Here is a 22545-nt window from a genome sequence, read left to right as displayed (position 1 = left end):
CCTTAGAATCAGCAAACCTGAATCCACTAGACAATCACACCCAGGAACAGAGAGAGAGCAACTGGGGTGTCCAGTGGATCGCCAAGCTGAGTGGGACAATCTGCGTTAACCCTTTCATACCCAAAATCAACCTGGGAATAACCCTGGGTGAACCCTTGGTGTGAAAGCGGTATAAGACTTAGGCCCCCTGCCCCACTGACATTGGCCGAAGAAATTAATGGCTTTTGGGAGCAGAGCTCAGGTCCTGATTCTGTATATTCTACAGTATAGTTGAGGACCTGAGTGGAGCCACTCTTGTGTAAAGTGGTTAGAAAGAAAATCTTCAGACTGTGCATGCGCGAGAGTGATAAACCCAATAGCGACAGCTCTTAGAGGGCATAGAATCTGGACTTATTGTAACATAACTAACGATATGCAGCTTGCCAGCCAATCAAATCATATTTTGAAAAAATATCATTTGATTAACCCTAACCAAACAACACACTGCGGTGATGAGAAATGTTTCTGCATGTCTTAAATTTGCCAGGGTTCTGGTGTCTTTGGATGGGGAGTGTTACAGGATGTTATCTGTTTCTGTGCCTGCCACAGAGACATCCATCTGATAACAGTCCATCTGAGTGGCGTTATAATGGATCCCACTGCTTTTCTTGAAAAGACACAGCCTACTCTGCCTCTGATTGGCTTTGCTTGATATTCTTACCCTAACCCTAACCAATCTCACTCCTTGTGCCTGAACCAACCAAACCAACCTTGCACAAGCATGGGTGCCTGGCCAATCCTAGTGCTTGATGCAGGGCGGGTCTTGTCAAGAAATGCAGTGGGATCCATAACACATCTGAGTGGGTCTCCAATAAATACTTGAGGAGTTCCAAAGGGGGAGTGACAAGAGATATACTCACATATATATATAAATCCAAAGAGTTCTGGTGCTCAAAGGCAGCTGTACTATTGGACTGGACTGGACTCCACTACTGTAGCTTGTAAGGTGAGTTTTTATTCTGCTCCAACTAGTATTTTTTTCCCTGACAATGAAATAAAAAAGTTAAACAGTATGAACATTTGTTTGCTCACATTTTCTCACCATTCTGGCCAGCAGACTTTGATTAGGAACTGTGGGAACTTTGAGGAACTGGTATTAAAAGAGCCCTTTATCTCCTTTTGACTTGGCTACACCATAAAAATGCATTTTGTACTGAAAAACAGATGAACTTCATGTCTTAGATGGAACTGGCATGGTTTAGGGCTGCAACTAACGATTATTTTCATTGTCGATTAATCTGACAATTGTCGATTAATCGATTAGTTGTTTGGTCTAAAAAATGGTGAAAAATGTCGATCAGTGTTTCTCAAAGCCAAAGAGGACATCCTCAAATGTCTTGTTTTGTTCACAACCCAAATATATTCAGTTTACTGTGCTAGAGGAGTAAAGAAACCAGAAAATATTCCAATTTAAAAAGCTGGAATCAAAGAATTTTGACTTTTTATCTATTTTTTATCAAACCGATTAATCGAAATAGTTGGTGATTAATTTAATAGTTGACAACTAATCAATTTATCGATTAAGCGTTGCAGCTCTATGGTTCACAGATGTGGTATTGTTTATCTTAGTATGGTCTATATAATAGCCTCTGTATTGGTTTTGTCCCTGGGGAGTAGAAAACTACTGGATGGCAAACATGTTAAGAGCAGCAAATGAATTACTTGAAAATAATATTTTCATAGCAGATCATTATGAAAAAGTATTTTGTATGGATTTGAAGATTGGAGTTTCAATTGTATTAGCTGTTGTCAGGAGGGAAGATGTGTTACCATCATAGAACAATGCAGTGGGCTTTTCTTCTCTCAGACCTGGGTGTGCCGTTTTTGAACAGGATATGGGCTCCATGGAATGTGATGCGTCATCTCTCTTGTGTATTTTACTTAGAAACAGTTACTAGTAAACACCCTCTTTTTCCCATGTGGTCAACATCTGTGTTTGATTTGGGTCTCTAATATAGGGCAGTCAATTACACCCCAAAGGGCCAGTAATGGAATGTTGCTCAATACTCCACATCATAATACACATAATACACATACCAACTTATTTGATAATCGATTAATCGGTTTCAGTATTTATTTTATTTTATTTTATTTTATTATTATTTTTAAGTCAAAATTCTCAGAGCATGTGAATTTTTTCTGGTTTGTTTGATGTTTGTTCTTTACTCTTCTCTGGGTGTAACTTTTCCCAGATTAGATTAGGTCATCGGTGATGAGGCCAATTGGATTTTTTTTTTCATTGTTAGGTCGTACAATGCGAGGAGGGGCACAACTCCCCTCCAGGGAAAGATACATGGATCATCTCTCTTGTCTTGTGTAGCCTATTGTACATAGAAAACCATTACAGTTGTGGGGATTTTCTTCTCTGATACCAGGGTGCCCCCCCCCCAGATATCGGCTCCAGGGAATGAGATACGTGAGGTCATTTCTCTTGTGTATTTTATAGAAAAACCTTTATTTAGACACCAAAGTGGGACAACAAGGGAACACTTTTGAGTTTTGCACATAATACATACATATTACATTACAGTTGTGGGGATTTTCTTCTCTGATACTTGGGTGTGGCTCCCCCCCCCCCCCCAGATATGCGCTCCAGGGAATGAGATATGTGAGGTCATCTCTATTGTTTTGCACTAAGAAAGGCTCAATGCCAACCATGTATTTAGATCTTACCTATTCTTAGGGCAGTACATTATTCCATTCTGAATTGGCATACATTGCCATTTTTAAACTTATGTAGGATATTGTTGTAGTTTGATATTGCGTGCGTGTGTATGTGTGTGGCTATGTGTATGTGTATGTGTATATGGTGTGTACAGTGTGTACACGACATGTACTGCAACAGACGTGTATGACTACCACCTGAGTTTCCCCTTGTGGGATAATAAAGTTGACCTTGTACCTTGTAGCTTGTACCTTGTACCTTGTACTTGTACATTGCCGTAAATGTTTACTGTCTGCCTTGTTTGTGTAGTTCACACACCTTTTGATAAGTGTCAATGAAGGCTATAATTGAGTCCGTCATTAAGACTCCAATGGTGAAACTGGAACATGAAGCTGGATACTTTCAAGTATCCAGTTTCCTGGCCTGCCATTTGTTTTATTGTAGTTATTTGTGAGGAAACAATTCCATGAAAAAAAATGACTTAATATACATCAATGTCTCTTGATAGTGAGTTTAGCCAAAGTAATAAAAGACAAGAATTGGGAGCCAAATTATTTCTAAAATATTCAAAAAAAAACTTTAACTAACCAAAATGGTGTCATGTTCTTTGTTTGTTTTTGTTTTTCAGGTAACAGCAAGTCTCTGGCTTTGAAAATTAAAAAAGTATGGAGATTGTGGGGAAAATCTCTCAGGGGCTTGCAGCCACTGTAGGCCAGCTTCATCCCATCTTGGAGGGGGTGCTTGAGACGATTGCCGAGATAGTCAAAAGTCCAGACGAGAACCTGACAGAGCAATTTAACTTGGTCAACCAGAAACTTGAGGGAATCCAGGATGAGCTTAATACAGTGGGCCTGGAGCTACAGAAATCATCGATGAACATACAGAACTCTGCTCACGAGTTACAGATCCTCAATCAGTATGAAAGGTTCCAGGACTTTGTCGATGACCCTGACAACAAAAAGAAGAGGGAGAAGTTCCTTAGCTATTATGAGAAGAAAAAAAAAGACTTCGACTTGGACTGCTACTACAATGCTATCACAGACTCAGAAGACCCTATGCTGAAGAAAAGAGCTATTATAGAAAAGAGAAGCAGAAGGGCAGTTGAGTATTTCTGTGGCAAGGTGATGAAGATTTTTGTGAAAGGCATTATTGTTGTCGTGTGCTATGCCATCCAGAAGGACAAAGAAGAGGCGGACAACATTCTGAAAAAGTGGCAGAAACGAATGGAAGATGTGAAGAAACATGTGAAAGCTGCTGTAGACGAATGTACAGAGAAGTTTGCTGTTCAAGCTGAACTGGATATGGAGCGTGAGCTTCAGGAGAAACCTGGCAGGGTTGACCTTGACTTCACCAAATCCCTCTTGGATTTTCTTGAGAAGAAATACGATTGGGTGAATTGGTCCATCAGGGTCTTCAATGACAGGGAGCACAAGTTCTTTTTCAACTGGTTTACAGAGAAGACCTACGATGGCTGTGCAGGAGGAGCCAACTCCTTTGATGTCTTGACCAACAGCAACATCAAAGTGGTGTTCTCTTTCTGTGTTGACCCAAAGCCTTTTAACAAGAGCCAGATCCAGATCCAAGAGGAGATTGATAAGCAGAAGCTGAAGGGAGATATGAAGCAATTGGCCCAGTCTTTGAGGAGGAGCTTCCCCAGCTGCCTGGTTCATGCTGTCAGCCGTAAGGAGGTGGTGCAGACAAACAACTTCCCTCAAGAGTGTTACTACTATGGGAAACACAATGGAATCTACCTTTATATTCACCCTGTGATGCCTCATACAGCATAATACATTCTCTGTGTCTCGGCATAGTCGTCATAGATGCATGGTCAATGGGTCATCATTCTCCCTATTCAGCATAGTTAGCATTTAGCTGCTAGCCCAGCCCAGGCAGACATGATCGGGGATTCAACCCCCGCAGTAAATGCACATCTGAACAGTCTGTGCACCTGCTCTTGAATCCCCAATGCTGATTGTTTAATTGTTTAATTGTTTATTGTGGATCCCCATTAGTCTACACCAAAGGTGAGACTACTCTTCCTGGGGTCCAAACACGTAAAATACAAACACAAAAAATCTAAAAGCATTGGAGTAAAAATAACACAACAAAAATAAATAAAAACAAACAAAAAACTAAAACAAGTGAGTCAAGGCTCACTCAATATTCATGTCAATCAAATATTAACAGTATCAACTTTTCTCATAAACAAAAAGAAATTTATCTGTCTTCCCGAGTAATTGCAGCAAAAACACTTATCCTGACCTTATTTTTACCATACTCACATGAAACCATCATATTATAATTGAAATACTTGATTACAATATATAATACATAATACATACCGTAATACAAATTCCTTCCATGTTGCACAATTAACAAATCAGTAAATCAAAGACCAAAATCTATCTTATTATTCATAACTGCAATTTTTTACTTTTTTTTAAACATAAATTTGTTCCTTACCATAGTTATATTTCTCTGTATTTTATTCCAGTAAGCAACTGCTCTATACATTACCGTCTTTTTCAGTGCACTTGTTTTTGGTAGAGGTAGAGGTAGATAAATGGGGGGATTCCCCCACCGTCCTACCATTCATCCTACTGACACATTGATGCCGGAAGTAGGTGGGCGTTCCCACACAGATCGAATTTATCTATGTTAATTATAGCTGCAGATGGGAAGAAACAAGTTCCAAAATTCATCAATGTTTTTGAGATATCATGTTCAGCTCTGTATGCGGTCTGGAATGTGACTCATTATGGAACAATGGTGACTCCTCCCATTAATGAACATACGAGAGGACAAAGACAGAAGGCTGAGGATAAAAGAGCATGAAATTATCTTCGGTTGATTGTCCTCAGCTCCTTTTTTTATATACATGAATTACCATTTGATTAGATGATTGCCATTTTTCTTTCATATTTGCCTTGATAATGCAGGGCTTTCACACTAGCCCATGGCTATCTTAGCCTTGGGCTAAGGCTAAGATAATGCCATGGGTGTGTATTGCTCACAACAGAATCCCTTAGCCTGGGGCTAAGGGAAAAGCCAACAAGTGCAGTGTGAAAAGTCCTTTTCAAAGTCTTTACTTGATTTAGTTTAGTCCTTAAATACATACATTTTTTATGTCATGGAGATTTCACAAGCATTGCAGAACAATACATACCTATGCTAGCTTCAACTATGTTTAGTGTTATGGAAAGCATACTCATTCTTTTCCCCAGTGACTATCACAGCATATAAAGTTACACTCCACACATTGCTTTTAGTGCAACCGGGTGCCCCAGGGCAGATTTCTAATATGTTTACTCTATAATCTAATCTTCTGATATTTTTTTCTTTTAAATATATATTCTATTATCATTTGTAATAAACCAAAATATGAATGATTTTGTCTTCATTGGTCATCATTTCTCTATTACAAAAACCCGTGTACTACTGAATCGTGAGTTACCATAAAACATTTTAGTTGGAGCAAAAACCAAAAAGATTATGTTTTTTGTTTTGTCTTTATTGTTATCGAATAGACACTTCTCCCCCAAAGGTCTGATCAGTTACTACTTAATGTGATCCTGTGAAATTTAGTAATTTGGTGACCTACTGCCTATCCAGAGGTATATTTTTGGGGTAGCCTAAACAGTGACATTTTATGTTACGAGACATGAGATTGGGAAGACATTATTTTTGATAAATTGTTTTGAACTTTAACTATATCATTCTATGTATCTAAATTGATGTAGTTACATGCAGTGTAGCTGTCCGTCATTGCATTTTTGATGGTGGATTGTCTTCTAATTGGCTAAATGCATACAGACTGTTGGACTGATTGCCTGACAGCTCATGACCTCACCTGAGGAGGTGTTTGCTATATCTGCCTGGAATGTTCTTTGCTCCTCAATTTTATCCGATGAAGGTCTAAGAACCAAAAAGTATATCAGTAAGTTTATTGCAAGTAAACAGGACAATGTGTGAGGGAATTCTCTCTTCTCTGTCTCACAGTTGAAATCCCTTACTCACCAAAGCAATAGATGTAATAAGTCCTACAAATGTCCTGGATTGGATACCTTGATGAGATTCGAAAGACAGCACAGTGTTTCGAGGTCTGTAAAACCTGGAACTCTGAAACCTTTAAGATGTTTTGGGAGCTTATTTCCCTCAACTCACTAAATCACTCAACGGCCTTGCACCTGAGTACCTCTCGGATATGCTCATATCCTATGTTCCCCCTAGACCACTCAGATCCTCTGGCCTGTTACTGTTAGTTGTTCCCTGAGTGAGGACTAAGGAGTACGGAGAGGCGGCATTTAGTGTCTATGGTCCTCGCCTCTGGAATAGCCTGCCAGAGCATCTGAGGGCTTTACAAACCGAACACACTTTTAAAAGAAAACTTAAAATGCTTTTTAGTCTCGCATTCCCCTGACTTCCTCCTCCATATTTTAATTTGCTTTTTCTATGCACCACTGTTACTGTAATTTCATTACTTTGTTGTATTGCTTTTATTGTATTTTTTACTGTCTTTTACTCTACTTATTTTTTACTGTTAATTTGACTTTGAATTGCATTTTATGTATGAAAGGTGCTATAGAAATAAAAGCTGATTTGATTTGATTTGATGAACTCCAAACACCACTTACTGGTAAATGTTTTGATACCTTACTTTTATTGACTGCAATCACCATGGTCTATCAATACCTGGATTTCGTGGAATTCAAACACCACTATGGTGTTTTGATACCTTATTCTACGGCACTCCAGACACTAATCCCTTTTTAATATATTCCAAGCACCACTATAATGTTCATCTTTAGCAGTGACTCATGTTTTATATTGTTTCATAATGGTTTCATATCAATATACCTTCATATAGTGTATCAATCAATCAATCAATCAATCAATCAATCAATCAATCAATCAATCAATCAAATATTTTACCTAGTTGTTAAATATTGTTCAATAAGGTCAAATAGCTTTAGCTACTACAAATCAGGACAGAAAAATATAACTGTTACAGGCATTTTTTTATGCACATATTTTGCTGTCTTTCCAGATATGGATCATCAATCACTTGATTAAACTAACCTATAACATAGCCTATCTTACCTTTATTCCTCTTTTGAAAATGTGAGGAAGGTCCATTACCGGTCTTGTCTTTCCCATTGTGTTTCCTGGCTGTAGCCTATCTAGCTTTCTCTGACTAGCTGATGCTGGTGCTGTTTGTCTCAGTAGTACTGAGACAAACAGCACCATCTGCTGGACGACTGCAAGAAGTATAAATACACTGTTGCCTCACAGCAAGAAGGTCTGGTCATTGTTGCCAGAGCTTGAAAGAGAAACAAGCAACCAAAGCAGCCCCCCAACCCCCAAAAAAATAACATTGCAAAAGCAGTTACATGTTATTAGACTATTCTGAACACTGTTGCAAACTATTATTATTATTTTCCTTTCAAATTGTTGAATTTTCAATTAGTGCAATTAAAATATATATAGGCTATTTAGTTATGACGTTATTAAAAGCAGACTGCAACAGCTGGTTGAAGCACGGTGGAGTCGGTATAGGTAGTGGGTAGTCTCACATGGTCAGACCCATGCTGTATGTCAGCAAGCTTCCAGTGACAGAGGGTCTGAATCACAAGTCAGCATTTCTGAGTTTTGCCATCAGAACTCCTGTGGCAAAATCTGATTGGCCGGGCTGTTATGGACATCCGGCTCTCTCGTGCATTGGTGCATCATTCAAAATAGACCGCCCCACAAGTTGCGTCACGCCGTCCGTGGTTGGTCAATTCATATGTCTGTCATGCATTTTGTTTTGGTCTTAGGGGGCGGTCCTGAACAACTTTTCAAGAGTTGTGCGCCAGAAGTAGATATCTATCTATGGCTGGCTACTCTGAGACTAGCAGTTTGCATGTTCTCTCCGTGTTCATGTGGATTTCCTCCCGGTCAGGGATGTATTACCAAACAGGCCTACATGGGCCCATGCCCAGGGGCCCAAGAGCTCAGGGAGCGCATAACCCAGAGCCTCGATCTTTCCACCACCACATAATATCTTTCCTGGCCATGGGACAAAATGATTCCTCAGGGCCCCAACCCTTTATTTTTGACAAAATGTTCTGAAAGTTTATTTGAGGGTTATTGTGCTTTTGGCTTTAATTGAGTGTACCTGCACTGTAAATTCTGTGTTATTGAGACATGGTCCAAAATTAGCACCAGCCACCAGCCATCCATCCATCAATCCATCCATCTTCAACCGCTTATCTGGGATCAGGTCGCAGAGCTAGCAGTTCCAGCAGCCACCAGCAGCCACCAGCCAAATGCTAATAAAATATGCAAGTGGCTGGTAGATTTGCTTCACTCACCAGACAAAAAAACAATGGTAATCTATTGAGTGACTGGTACAATTTGATCATTCACTAGCCATTTGGTTGGTGCACCAAAAAGTTAATTTGGACCTGTTATAGAATTGAAATTGACAGCCAAAAGGTAAACAGTGAACCACTTGCAGAAAACCACTTGTGATCAAAAGATGGAGGAGTCAGAAGAAGTCGTCTGATATGATGTATTTGACATAGATCTTGGCCAAGAGATGCACTCTTGACCAAGAGATGCACTCCTGCATATTCACGAATGGATCCACAGGCTTACATGCAGTAAACAGAAAGTCAAAGATACTTATAGGACACACATCAGATTACATCAGTCTTGATGCACACTTGAAGGCTACTCTGTAGACTCAACCTATCTGTTATTCTGGCCTTGTAGAGGGAAACAGTGGCACGGTGACAGGGCACAGTGTGAGATAGAGAGGAGCTGCAAATGTAAGGTACAGGTTATCTAAATATGATGTCTGTCTGTGTATGTACACAGGTTATCTAAATATGATGTATGTCTGTGTATGTACAAGTGAGGTCTCCAGACCATAGTTCAAGCAGAAGGCCACTCACGCGTAATCCGATCTCAACGTGGTCAAAAATCCTAGTATGACGTCTGCTATGACGTCAAACATGACGTCAGTTAATCCTCATATATATAGCAAGGGTTCTACGTCACCTCTCTCTCTCTGGCCGATCATAGCAGCAGCAGCCCACGGCAGTCCATCTCCCTTGAAGCCGGCCTCCGAAGCGTTGTTTTGCACCAGAACCGCAGACCGAATCAGCACCCACAAGCCTTCTCTACCCGTGGATATTCCCATTCCTGGCATGTCGAGTTCAGTCATCGGTCCCCTGTCCCGGACCGGCCACGGAGCGTACTTGCCTTCCGAGGTGTCTGACGAAGACGTTGGCGAAGCGACCGGACCACAGGCTGCCAGCATAGCCCCCCGCGCGCCACTGCGACGGCCCGGTAGGAGAGCAGAAGACGAAGCGCCGCGCCGCGGACGCCCAAGAACGCGTGCGAGCGTGCCGGAGGGAGAGGCCGATCGGCGCGGACGTGCGAGAGGCCGCGGGCGAAGACCAGTAGAGAGCCGGGAGCCGCTGGGGAAATGCAGGCCGCGGGGCCGCCGCGAGACGCCACGTACTTCCTGGTCGCACTGACCTCCAGGCCGCCGGGCAGATTCACGGTGATTGACGGGAACCGGCTTGGAGAAGCGCTGAAGCCGGAGCGCCGTGGCATCTCGGGCACTCTGGGCAGACCGAAAGGTCCATGGGGCGAACGGTTCATTCCGGCGGCAACAGCTGAAATGTAGTGCAATTTGCTTTCCCTTCCAAATCCAGCGACGTAAAATAATCCATTCACGAAAAGAATAAGCACTCCCAGGAATTCATGGACGATAAAAGTTTAACGTTACATGCAGTCAAGCAGAAAGTCGCACTCGGCAGTAAAACTCGCATCCATGTAACGTTAACCCATCGGGTGTCCTGTTCTTTCTGTCACGAAGACTATAATCCACCAGATCACATGACGTTTTTCATCAAGTCTTTAATCCACCGTCACACTTCAGGACATCCTCTTAATCCAAAACAGAGTGTGAAAAGTAGCTGTCTCTCTCCTTGTCGTGGTGTTTGTGAAACGGAGGTTCACCTTAACCAGAGACCTTTTATCGTAAAGATGCGACAGCACACAGCCAATCCGCCATTTTGGAGACTAAGCTTCTGCCCCAGCAAGGAGCCGTATTTCAGGCCAAAATGGCCGCAGCGCTGTTTTCAAAAAGGCACTATATACTCTTGCCTTCTCATTCTCAATTATCTTTGCTGTTACACGCAGCTGAGTTTGTTTATTTTCTACCTCTGGGTCCCCAGTGACCCCATGTGACTGATGGTGACTGATAAATTAAATTAGGAAGCTTCTGTGATGATGACAATGATAATTTCTTAACTTTAGCCGATCTGAGGGGGTTTATTTGAACAACAATCTTAAAAAACAACTCCACTATCACCCCCCTTCCTGGAGCCCGACGACACCTTCATAATACCAGACTCGCTCTGTTAGTCGTCTGGACATGGACGAGGGGACGTTAGGTTTCATAGTGGACGGACATGACCTAGGGGTGGCGCTCGGAGGACTTAAGGGCAGGAAGGTGTACCCCGCAGTGAGCGCCGTGTGGGGACACTGCGAAATACGAATCCGGTACATAAACGGACTCGATCCGGATCCCCTCCCTCTGATGGACCTGTGCAGGCGCTCCGTGCGGGCGGCTCTAGGAAGGGACCGCTTGAGCGGAATCCACGGACTGCCCCTGCCCGCCTCTCTCAAGAGCTACCATGCTCTACCAAGGACGGGGTCGACGACCACAGCACACCGAGCATACCCCAGAGGACCAGTCACCCGTGGACGCGAAAGGACCCATGAGGAAAGTATCAGTACTTCAGCATTTAAACGGGCAATCTACCAGTCCAGTCCCGCAAAGGGCAATTTAAGGCATGAATACTGCAAACAAGCTGTACTCTGTACACATCCAAAAAAACAATACAAAACAATAAATACAATAAATGACACTGATAAAGCAAGATCCCTGATTACAGTGTATCCAACACCACAAAGGAATATAGGTGTCAGATCAACCCTCGGGCTTTGACTAAATAAAGCGAAGCTGACTGACAAGTTATTTGGCCTGTGATCTGACTACTCTACCCAGCGGGCATCTCAGCCTGCCTATCTCCGACGCCTAAGCGGAAATCGCTTCTGGCAAATGGCCAGCGGGAGTCACAATAATAATAATAATTATAATAATAATAATTACAACAATAATAATAATAACCACGCAAGGGGCCATTCTAACACCCCTGGCCCACGGAGCTTGTCTGAGCATCAGCTAGAATGAGTGTTACTGCATAACTTCGGACCGAAGCCAGACGGCCCAGGGAATGCTGACGTCTTTCTGTGTTAAGCTACCCGGTCTTAATACACCACCTCCTGTTCTTAACGAATTTCAAAGTAAAATGCCTCTGGCATTTCTTCAGAAGCAGAATCAGAATGACTTAATGATCCCCGAGGGGAAATCGGGACAGGTTACAGTAGCTCGCTCACAGTACACACATAGCTTAAAATAAAATAAACAGTAGTAAATGCAACGCAAATGCAATATTAAGCAATAAGCAGGGAAAAAAAAAAAAAAAAAAAAAAACACAACATAGCATAGAATAACTAGTAAATGCGCTAGAAGCAAAAATAAGTGGAATGTCTAAGTAGCAAAATACAAAACACGTCAGGTAAGTATACATTCCGTGTCAATTATCATTATTGCACCCTGGACTATATTAAGTCGGCTTGCCCTATACGCCACACGTGGCTCAGCCAGGCACAGTTAACCTATCGGCTGGCTCAGTCTCAGGGAGACTGAGCGTCTCCGAGGTGCTCTGTAAGAGAGGCATTAAATAGACTAATGGCCACAGGCAGGAATGATTTCCTGTGCCTCTCCGTACTGCATCTAGGTGGAATCAGTCTCTCACTGAACGTACTCCTGCGTTCGACTAGCACGCCGTGGAGTGGGCGCGAGTCATCGTTCACGATGGAGCGTAGCCTGGACAACGTTCTCTTCTCTGACACCGCAGCCAGAGAGCCCCGCTGCCCCAGCACACAATAGCATACAGGAAGGCACTAGCCCCCTTCTGCCCTTTCTCGTTCATGGCTCACTACGTCAAGCTCAGGCCTCGGACCGGCCCCTCGGCTCCCCTGCTCCTCATCGCACCCTGTCACCACACGACAAGATCCCGGTTCACCCTGCACCTCAAGCAGACGCTCCAGCAATGCAACCCCCGACGAAGGACTACTCCAGCCACTCCTTCAGGATCGGAGCGACCACCTCGGCCGCCGAGCAAGGAGTGCCCTCCGCCTCCCTCCAGCAAACGGGCCGCTGGCCCTCATCGGCACATCGTCATCGCCCGGAACAATTCCCCCTTCTGCCCCTTCTCGTCCATGGCTCACTACGTCAGGCTCAGGCCTCGGACCGGCCCCTCGGCCCCCCTGTTCCTCATCGCACCTTGTCACCACATGACAAGATCCTGGTTCACCCTGCACCTCAAGCAAACGCTCCAGCAATGCAACCTCCCGACAAAGAACTACTCCAGCCACTCCTTCAGGATCGGAGCGGCCACCTCGGCCGCCGAGCAAGGAGTGTCCTCCACCTCCCTCCAGCAAATGGGCCGCTGGTCGTCATCGGCATTCTCCAGCTACATCCGCCCGGAGCAGGCGGCCATACTGGCGGCCCAAAGAACCCTCCTCCCTTAAATCGGTGAGCATGGCAACAAACAATGTCCCGGACTTCTGTGCCGATGAAGAAAATGTCTCGTTGGTGGTGGCTCCCCGAAAGCACGGCGCCAGCAAGGCGCAGTAAACTCCCCGGCTCATTTTTGGGGGGGGAAAGAGAAAGAGAGAGCAGAAAGTCAGGGTAGTCGCACCAAGGCAGCCAAGTAGGCCAAGCCGGGAAGCGCCAAGCTAAATTCTAATGTACCAAGATCGAAGGCCCGACCGAGTTGGGAGCGCCGGCCGCAAATAGCTGTAAGTCGCTAAAAAGGTCGAAGGCCGGAAAAGTACAATCGCGAAGCGCCAAGGCGGCCAGGTAGGCTAAGCTGGGAAGCGCTATCGCGAGGTGCCCGACCGAGTTGGGAGCGCCAGCCGCAAATAGCTGTAAGTCGCTAAAAAGGTCGAAGGCAGGAAAAGTACAATCGTGAAGCGCCAAGGCGGCCAGGTAGGCTAAGCTGGGAAGCGCTATCGCGAGGTGCCCGACCGAGTTGGGAGCGCCAGCCGCAAATAGCTGTAAGTCGCTAAAAAGGTCGAAGGCAGGAAAAGTACAATCGTGAAGCGCCAAGGCGGCCAGGTAGGCTAAGCTGGGAAGCGCTATCGCGAGGTGCCCGACCGAGTTGGGAGCGCCAGCCGCAAATAGCTGTAAGTCGCTAAAAAGGTCGAAGGCAGGAAAAGCAAGATCGAAGGCCCGACCAAGTTGGGAGCGCCAGCCGCAAATAGCTGTAAGTCGCTAAAAAGGTCGAAGGCCGGAAAGTACGATCGCGAAGCGCCAAGGCGGCCAGGTAGGCCAAGCTGGGAAGCGCTATCGCGAGGTGCCCGACCGAGTTGGGAGCGCCAGCCGCAAATAGCTGTAAGTCGCTAAAAAGGTCGAAGGCCGGAATAGTGCAATCAACTACTGGCGCCTGCAGATCTCAATTAACCTCCGGTAATCAGATCTTCCTTTTGGGGGATCTCCTAGCCCATGCAGGCGCCCTCCTCTGCCTCAAGAGCAGCGCCACTGGCCAATGGAGTCAAGCGCCAAAGCATTTGCCATGCACGCCGATCGCTAAATAAAGTTTGTCTAATCCTACCAACTGGCCTCTCCTGATTGAAGTGAGGTCTCCAGACCATAGTTCAAGCAGAAGGCCACTCACGCGTAATCCGATCTCAACGTGGTCAAAAATCCTAGTATGACGTCTGCTATGACGTCAAACATGACGTCAGTTAATCCTCGTATATATAGCAAGGGTTCTACGTCACCTCTCTCTCTCTGGCCGATCATAGCAGCAGCAGCCCACGGCAGTCCATCTCCCTTGAAGCCGGCCTCCGAAGCGTTGTTTTGCCCCACCCACCTCCCCAGTCCACCACCAACGAGTCTTGACTCCCGATCCCCCACGGGGGGGGGATCTCCTAGCCCATGCAGGCGCCCTCCTCTGCCTCAAGAGCAGCGCCACTGGCCAATGGAGTCAAGCGCCAAAGCATTTGCCATGCACGCCGATCGCTAAATAAAGTTTGTCTAATCCTACCAACTGGCCTCTCCTGATTGAATAACTATTATGTAACTTAAATGCAAATGTAAATATATTAGTGATTGTCCAAATAAAGGCTAATGTGATTTATATTTTTCCCCATCAGGACCATATGGTGATTTTTTATTGTATTTATTGTTATAAATCCTGTTGAGATGCAGGTGAATGTATGCTTTACATGGGCATTGTTAGGCCTGAGCACTGGGGGCTATAGCCCCCAATGTTTTATGAATAGCCCCCGATCTAAAAAAAGAAAAATACACAGCCGATATTACTGTCTTTCAAGGGCTGTGGCGGGCTCATTTTTGAAGCTAGCGTGATGATGAAACGAGAAGAAGACTCAAGGAATCCATTGGTATCAACCATGTCAAACTAGCTTATCGGGAAGGGGGCAAAATAACGCTCCAAACTTAGGCTACATTTTGGTGAGGGGAAAACTGGTATGGCTATTTTCAATGGGGTCCCTTGACCTCACCTCAAAATATCTGAATTAGAATCGGTTGTATGGGGACTGTTAGAGCCTTTCTGTCAGAAAGTTGTATTTCCTTTTGAAAATGGGCTATGCGTTATCAACTCTAATTCGAATTAATAGAATTCCTGTTAAAAGGGTACAAGAGTAGTGTTTTTATTATTTAAACAATATTTTAGATTTAGAATGTAAATTGTCTCTAAAGTAGCCTATAGCACATCACATTTTAATGATGTAATTTCACACATTTATTTTTGACCCACGGCCCTCCATCCACCTCTGAGCCCATGATTCTCAATATCAAGGACCGCTAATTTACCATTTGATAACATTTTGTCTTCAGGACCCAAATCTGAGAACATGGTTGTACGTAGTATTGAATTGTTTGATGCGATTTTGTCCAGAAATCCATGACTCAGGGTTCGAATTGGACCATGGGTCCTGGGGGAGCCAAAATTTTTGAGGGGTTGGACGGGGGGGGGGGGGGGGTACTTTTTGCTTCAAATTTTCGCATCATGGGGTATTACATCATGTGTCAAGTATGGGGTTTGCCCTGTGTCGTTCTGTCAGTCACAGGTTTCTGTGACGGTGGCGCAGTTGAGCAGTTGAACCGGTGAGCAGCAAAAAAGAAGAAGAGTCGTTGGAGAAGGGAAAATAATGTTTCCGGACACACAAATAACCCAAACTTTCTTAAAATACGAGTTAACAAAGCGCGGCCTCAGCGCGGCCTGCTCGACAACATCCGTGGCAACAAGGTGCGTAGTTTATATTAGTGATTGGTGCATGTTTGAAGCTTGTAGATCGCTAAATGTGCAACTTTCCCTCGATAAAGGGGTCGGGCGAGCGCGACTATGATGGGAGAGGTACTCGAGTGAAATAGTCGCGTTTTGCGGCTAGCAGTGCAGCAGCTGTGTCTCGGAGAGCAACGCGGAAAAGATTATCCTTTTTCTTGTTCGGAAATCGCAAAAAACACATCATAGGCCTGTCTTACGGAGTTGGTGAGAAAGAAACAGCCAATATTTTAGAGCTCCCCCCTACATTTCACAAAGCAGTCTTTCAGGGGAGCCAATGTCCTTCTTAGGGGAGCTCAGCTCCCCTTAGCTCCCCCCCAATTCGAACACTGAGTCTATCAGTAAGTAGATGTCCAACCTTAATACTGGATTCAACCGCCAGAGCAGCGATCTAACATGCAGCGGCTTCACACGGGACCAATGCCCAGTCCATCTTATAAGTCCATGCTTCAAATGCGTAGTGAGTGAGATCATGGCAGCAGCAGCATCATCATTATCTAAATAAGGTCAAAGTTGACATTGACATTAAGGAATTTTAGATAGGCACCCCCTCCCCCGCCCGAGTAGCCTATTTCTAAATAGTATGATGCGGTTTCCCGGCCGCATGTAACGTTTGCGCTATATGGAATGACAATCAGAATGATTAGAACAGCTGTTTAGATCACATTTCTACAAAACCATGGAGTGCTAGGCCTATATCTTATTCTGTTCATAAGGAGGGCTTTCCACTTTACAAGTAAGCAGAAATATATGAAAGCCTGAGAACGAAAAATAAGTAGTAATTCAATTAGTTACAAACCAGTTTGCTCTGAGATGTCAGATCTCTTTGGATCTGACATGACATCTCCGTTCTCCATACTCTCCAAAACATTCCTGTGTTCCATAAGAGTAATAGCCTACATATTATGGATATGAATGAATTTGATTGTGATATTAAAGATAATGTAGGCTATGTTAAATCGAACATGATGCTGTGATATTGTCCAAATCTCCAAGAAGCCTTTTATTTTTTATTTTTTTCCTGTGATGGCTATACTATACTAGTCCTACATTATAATGTCAGTGGACTTACAGGGTCTGAGAGCTTATAGTGATACTCTTGTCTTGTCCTAACCATAGAACTGTCCTATGAATGTTATTCAACTTTTGTAGCCTATATCCTACTGGAAATTAAGCTGCTATAGTCCATAGTGAAATAGGCTGTTACTTCACAGAAATTTCTGAGTGTTTACATTTCTTCTAGCCAATATTTAATCAATGCAGGGATTTTATTTTTTTTGCAAGCCATTTAAATCAGTTGTCCCTGGCCTACAACATAATAACAGACTCCTGTTGGACTCCATATGTGTATCAATATTCATTCTAAGTCATTAGTTTACTGATTGTGGTGGGTGGCGCCAACGAGAAAAGGGGAGGTGCCCGAATTACTTCATATAGGGTTACCTGTAGGAGGAGGAACACTAGAGCACAGCTGATTCAGGCCAGATGATTGAGGCAGGTGCACACCTCAGTCCATGCTGGCATGCAGGGAAGGCTACAGAGCAGGAACAAAGAGGTAGGCCGCTGCCTATGGCTATTTTCTGTGTGTAGTGTTTTAGATTGTTTGCTGTGAATGTGTGTGACATTTGTTTAATCATGTATTGCAGATCATCTGCTTCCCTGCTGGGTTGAAGGCAGCTGGTAGTCGATAGGACAGTTACCATCGACGTACCAGGTATTTTAAAGCAGTCGTGTAGTTTTAACATTTAATCATGTATTTTAATATTTTGGAAATAAAGTGTTTTAAGATTGTTAATTTTTGTTCCCTGCAGAGCATCAGCGGGTCCAGTCGCTGCTCTTGCCGTGATACATTTTGTTTGTTATTTTGGGGTTTATTCTCTTGTCTAGTTCGCCCTGGCAAGTGTGCTGGTAGCGGGCAAAGAAGAATGGGCTTTGCCCTCAGGGCGGACTAGTTTTCTTTTTTCTGTTTGTTTGTTTGTTTGTTTGTTTATTTAATCCGCTTCTTCCCCACCATTGCCACTTCACCTGGTAATCCCAGTTTGACTGTCAGGGCAGGCTTAAATTGTGCCGTACTTATAAATGGTTGCAGTGAATTGAATCACGTGTGTAAACTTTGTTTCACCCAGAGTTCTTTACCCTACGGGTGTGTGCAGTGAACAAACTGATTTATCCTACAGTGTGTAGCCTATGGGTGTGTGCAGTGAACAAACTGATTTATCCTACAGTGTGTAGCTTACTGGTGTGCAGTGAACATAACCCCTGCCCTGTTAACAATAACTGAGAGGTTCTATGGAAAGAGGTCAATGTGGGCCTACTGGGAACTTATGTAATAAAATAATTTGCTGTTTAAAAGTACATCCTTGATTGTCATTCTTATGCTAGGGACCTATATGGTGGGTGTAACATGATAGCCTAATATTTCTTTGTTCACTCTGGGGGTATTCAGAGCAAAGAGGGAGAGAGAAACAGCTAGAGAGCATGATTTAACAGGGCAAGGAGAGCTGGTATAGATGATATGGAGGTGAGTGAGAAAGGGCAAAAAAAGACAAGACTCGACCATGGGGCTAGACCTGGGGAATGTGGTACAAAGCGTGGCAGCCGTGGCTGACAGATGAGCATAGCGTGCTGGCTTGTCTTGAAGTTTCGGCGCATCGAGTTCAGCCCATGCTTCAGCCCCGACAACACGTAGCAACACATAGCAAAACGTTTATTCAAACTGAAACGGTGGTGCGTTGAAACCAGGTTGAAACCAATACATCCATGGTTGAAACATGCGAGGAAACATGGCTGTTCAACCCGGAAACCGTAGCAAAGCGGTGCACACCGTTTTCAGAGTGAACACACTCCCGCTTGAAGGCGTGTTGAAAAGCCAGTGGGCTGTATGTGAAGTCGCAGCTGTAAAACGGTGGACAAACGTTTCATTTCCTATAAGTTATTCACAATAAAAGCCTTCCTCTAGTTCGTCAATGGAAAGCTTTTAATACGAAGCAGCAGCAGGAAGTGTTTTCATCAGCAGCAGTGACATGTCTCCACCAGCCTACGCCTTAGCGACCAGGAAACGGAAAGCACATCTGAACATAAACACACACAGGAGAGAAACTAAACTTCTGAACACAGAAAGATACTGAGCTGAACGAGGCTTTCAAAAACTTCTTTCTCTCTTCTCTCCAGAAGGAAATAGACTACACAGCCTGCTGACTTTAAGGTAAGACAATACAAAGATTAAGAATAGTTTACTCCAAGGTTAATACTTGACTGGGCAGGACGTAGTTTCAATATGTTGCTTTTACAGTAGCCTATAATATTTGAATTGAGAGCTAAGTTTCTGAATAATAGTGTCAATCCTTTACAATCTAGTGCCTGTTTGCACATGATAGTTATAAAGCCATGGTAACTGTGATATTACGTAATAACAGAAAATATGACTATTTTTTATTTTATTATTACGTTTTCAGTTCCACGTTGAAATTGACTTGCAACATCAGCCATGGTTGACATTGAACAGGTCAAGCGGGCAGGAAGCATTGTCCTTGGGGCACTGGAGAAAGTTTCATCTTTTGCTGAAACCATCAATCCACTCTTCACCATCGTCACGTTTGTGGTCAAGGTGGCAAAGAGGAAAGTAGATGAGGACCGGGAAAAAGCAGAAAAACAAAAGGTTGACGAAGCCTTCAGTGACATCTGCGCCACACTGGACAAGATCTCTATGACCAACCAGAAGATACTGAAGGAGATAAAGCTGACTGAATTGAAGATGATTTACGGAGATTCTGAAAACTGCATCAAATATCAGCACAATGCACTCATGGAAATGGTGAATAAGATCAAGGAGAAACCTGGTGACTCCCAAAAGTGCACAGAAAAGTTCAAGGAATGCATCGATAGAGATGACCTGGAAGATAGTCTAAATAACTTTTACAATGGCCTCTGTGGGGAGCTGTCTTCCGGAGGTCTGCTGGAGCTGTATGCCCATGCCTATGGTAAAGACAGAACCACCATGGAAGCCAGATGCTCCCATCTCATAAAGCTCTTCCAAATGGGTCTCATGGTACTGATGGCACACGTGGTTGCCACAGAGGATGAGGATGATGAAGATGAAGTCAAGGATAAATGGGGGGGCAGGGGGAAACAAATTCAAGCTATAATAGATGATTCGCTGAAAAAGTGTGACCAAAATTGAATCCGAATTGCTTCTAAATGTTCCAAAAACTTTAGAGGGTGTAACCGTATTGTTTGAATGAGACAGTAAAAGGCTGTTTGAGCATTAACTTAACATATGACAAGGTTGTCTTTCTGTATTGAGTCAAAGCCTTTTAACAAGAGTCAGTCCCAAGAGGAGATTGATAAGCTGAACCTGAAGGGAGATATGAGGCTTGTGGCGCTTTGAGGAGGAGCATCTGCAGCTTCCTGGTTCATGTTGTAAGGAGGTGATGGAGACCAACAACTTCCCTGAAGATTGTTAATGTTACTATGAAAAACACAATGGGGCCTACCTGTATTCACCCTGAGTAGCCTCACACAGCAGAATGATGACTGCATATGGGAAGAAACAAGCTCCAAATACAATTCATCAATGTTTTATATGGTATCTTCATTCGAAAAGAGTAATTGTTCATAAATGTTTTCTATGCTTGTAATCTGTTCAGTCTGGGTTCTGGATTGTGAATTAATCTCTTGCTTGTATTCATTTTTATACTTAAATAAATGTACATTTTTGTTGTTTTGGATAAGATATAGTTTTGGATTTTACCTAGTTCTTCAATGTCTATTTCACCTATTTGGCATCAGTATTTCTAAGCCATATAAATATGTACAGTATCCAAGTTTAAACTTTATGTTTACTGTTATGTAAACCATAGTAATTATTTCCCCAGTGTATCACAGCATTTACATAATGCACAATGACTGATGCAACAGGGCTGCAGGGCAGATGTCTAATATCTTTAATACATAATACTTTGTAATAAAGCAACATGAATTTGTAAACATTGCTTTTCTCCATTACTAAATTACATTTTGCTGAATTGTAACTATCACAATTATTGAAAATAATTATGCTTGTGGTAAGTAAGCAATGTCTGTTCTCTGACTTTGCATTTCTCCATAGAACAAATTCAGTTTCTAAGTGATTATGCTTTAAAGGGACACTCCACCGAAAAACAATGCTGATTTATTTTGCACATAATATCACACGTATCCGGAAACTTTCAATTCAATTAAAAAAACTATTAGTCCCACAAGGGGCAATTTAAGGCATGAATACTGCAAACAAGCTGTACTTTGTACACATAAAAAAAAAACAGAACAAGGAACAAAGGACAATACATGACACTGATAAAGCAAGGATCCCTGTATAGCTGATTACAAATGTATCCAACACCACAGAGGAATACAGGAGTCAAGTCAAATAAATTCAGTCAATACAATTTAAAGTGCATATCAGACTTGGTCAAAAGGTTAAAATCAAAAGGTCAAAACTGCATACTTAGTTAGTCTATATAAACTGACCATTTCTTGTACTGTGGCTGTTCACCAGTCAAATGGCCTCTGGAACAAAACCAACCGTCCTGTTTGTTTTGCAGGCAGGCTGTCTAAAGCGCTTTCCTGATGGCATTAAGTCAAAACAGACATGAAGGACATGTGTGGAGTCATTGATTATCTTGTGCGCTTTCTTGAGCACTTGTGCACTATTAAACTGTACTAGGGATCTTTGTGTTTTGCCTATAATTTTAGAGCTAAGGTTGACAACACCTTGCAGTCTGTTCTTGTCTTTTTGACAGAGGGATGAGAACCAGCAGATAAATGAAAATGTTAAAATACTTTCAATAAAAGAAGAATAAAATGTGTCCAGAATTCTCTGGTCGACTCCAAAGGAGTTTAGTTTACGAAGACAGTACAGACGCTGATGAGCCTTTTTTACAATGACATCTGTATTGTCGCTGAATCTTAGTTTGTCATCAAACACAGTTCCCAAATATTTATAGTTCTGGACAATTTCCACATCAGCTCCGTGGATGGTTGTTGGAGCGATGTCTATGTGTTTTGGTGAGATTACCATTTCTTTGGTTTTGGACACATTTAAATCTAGAAGAGAGCTATCACACCAGTCTACAAAGTCTTGTATTATGGGTCCATGTGATTGGTCTGACTGACTGAGAAGAGATAACACTATCGTCAGCAAATTTGATAATATGGTGATTTTTACATTTGCTAAGACAGTCGTTTGTATATAAAATAAAAAAGAAAGGAAGAAGAACGCAGCCCTGCGGTGAGCCAGTGGAAATTAAAATATTATAAAAATAAATATTTCCATTTATACTTACTGTCTGAGTTCTATTAGTAAGAAAACTGATAGATAGATAGATAGATACTTTATTGATCCTTTGCAGGAAATTCATC

The 22545-nt window shown here is 43.0% G+C and overlaps 2 protein-coding genes across 3 annotated transcripts; both read left to right on the top strand.

Annotated features, from left to right (window-relative positions):
• Positions 1–941: 941 nt before the first annotated feature.
• On the top strand, positions 942–6263 carry LOC310774957 (uncharacterized protein). The gene is made up of 2 exons (XM_083635047.1): positions 942–985; positions 3333–6263. The coding sequence occupies exon 2, from the start codon at positions 3370–3372 to the stop codon at positions 4489–4491; it is 1122 nt and encodes a 373-aa protein (XP_083491173.1). The 5' UTR covers positions 942–985; positions 3333–3369; the 3' UTR covers positions 4492–6263.
• An 11362-nt stretch (positions 6264–17625) lies between these two features.
• Positions 17626–21038, top strand: LOC310776813 (protein rapunzel-like). Of its 2 annotated transcripts, XM_083637001.1 has the most exons (4): positions 17626–17701; positions 17793–17860; positions 19321–19351; positions 19602–21038. In XM_083637001.1, the coding sequence occupies exon 4, from the start codon at positions 19634–19636 to the stop codon at positions 20324–20326; it is 693 nt and encodes a 230-aa protein (XP_083493127.1). In that variant the 5' UTR covers positions 17626–17701; positions 17793–17860; positions 19321–19351; positions 19602–19633; the 3' UTR covers positions 20327–21038. The 2 variants fall into 2 exon arrangements, with proteins under 2 accessions (XP_083493127.1, XP_083493126.1); XM_083637000.1 differs by lacking the exons at positions 17626–17701; positions 17793–17860 and having other exon boundaries at positions 19223–19351.
• The last annotated feature ends 1507 nt before the right edge of the window (positions 21039–22545 follow it).

The sequence above is a fragment of the Poromitra crassiceps genome (assembly GCF_964638095.1).
Source record: "Poromitra crassiceps genome assembly, chromosome: 1".
In the NCBI taxonomy this organism is placed as follows: domain Eukaryota; kingdom Metazoa; phylum Chordata; class Actinopteri; order Beryciformes; family Melamphaidae; genus Poromitra; species Poromitra crassiceps.
Note: the sequence above shows the minus strand (reverse complement) of the source record. Positions and strands in the feature narration are given on the sequence as shown.

Coding starts and splice junctions, on each gene's coding strand:
- LOC310774957 (XM_083635047.1), top strand. CDS start 3,370: ATGGAGATTGTGGGGAAAATCTCTCAGGGGCTTGCAGCCACTGTAGGC.
- LOC310776813 (XM_083637001.1), top strand. CDS start 19,634: ATGGTTGACATTGAACAGGTCAAGCGGGCAGGAAGCATTGTCCTTGGG.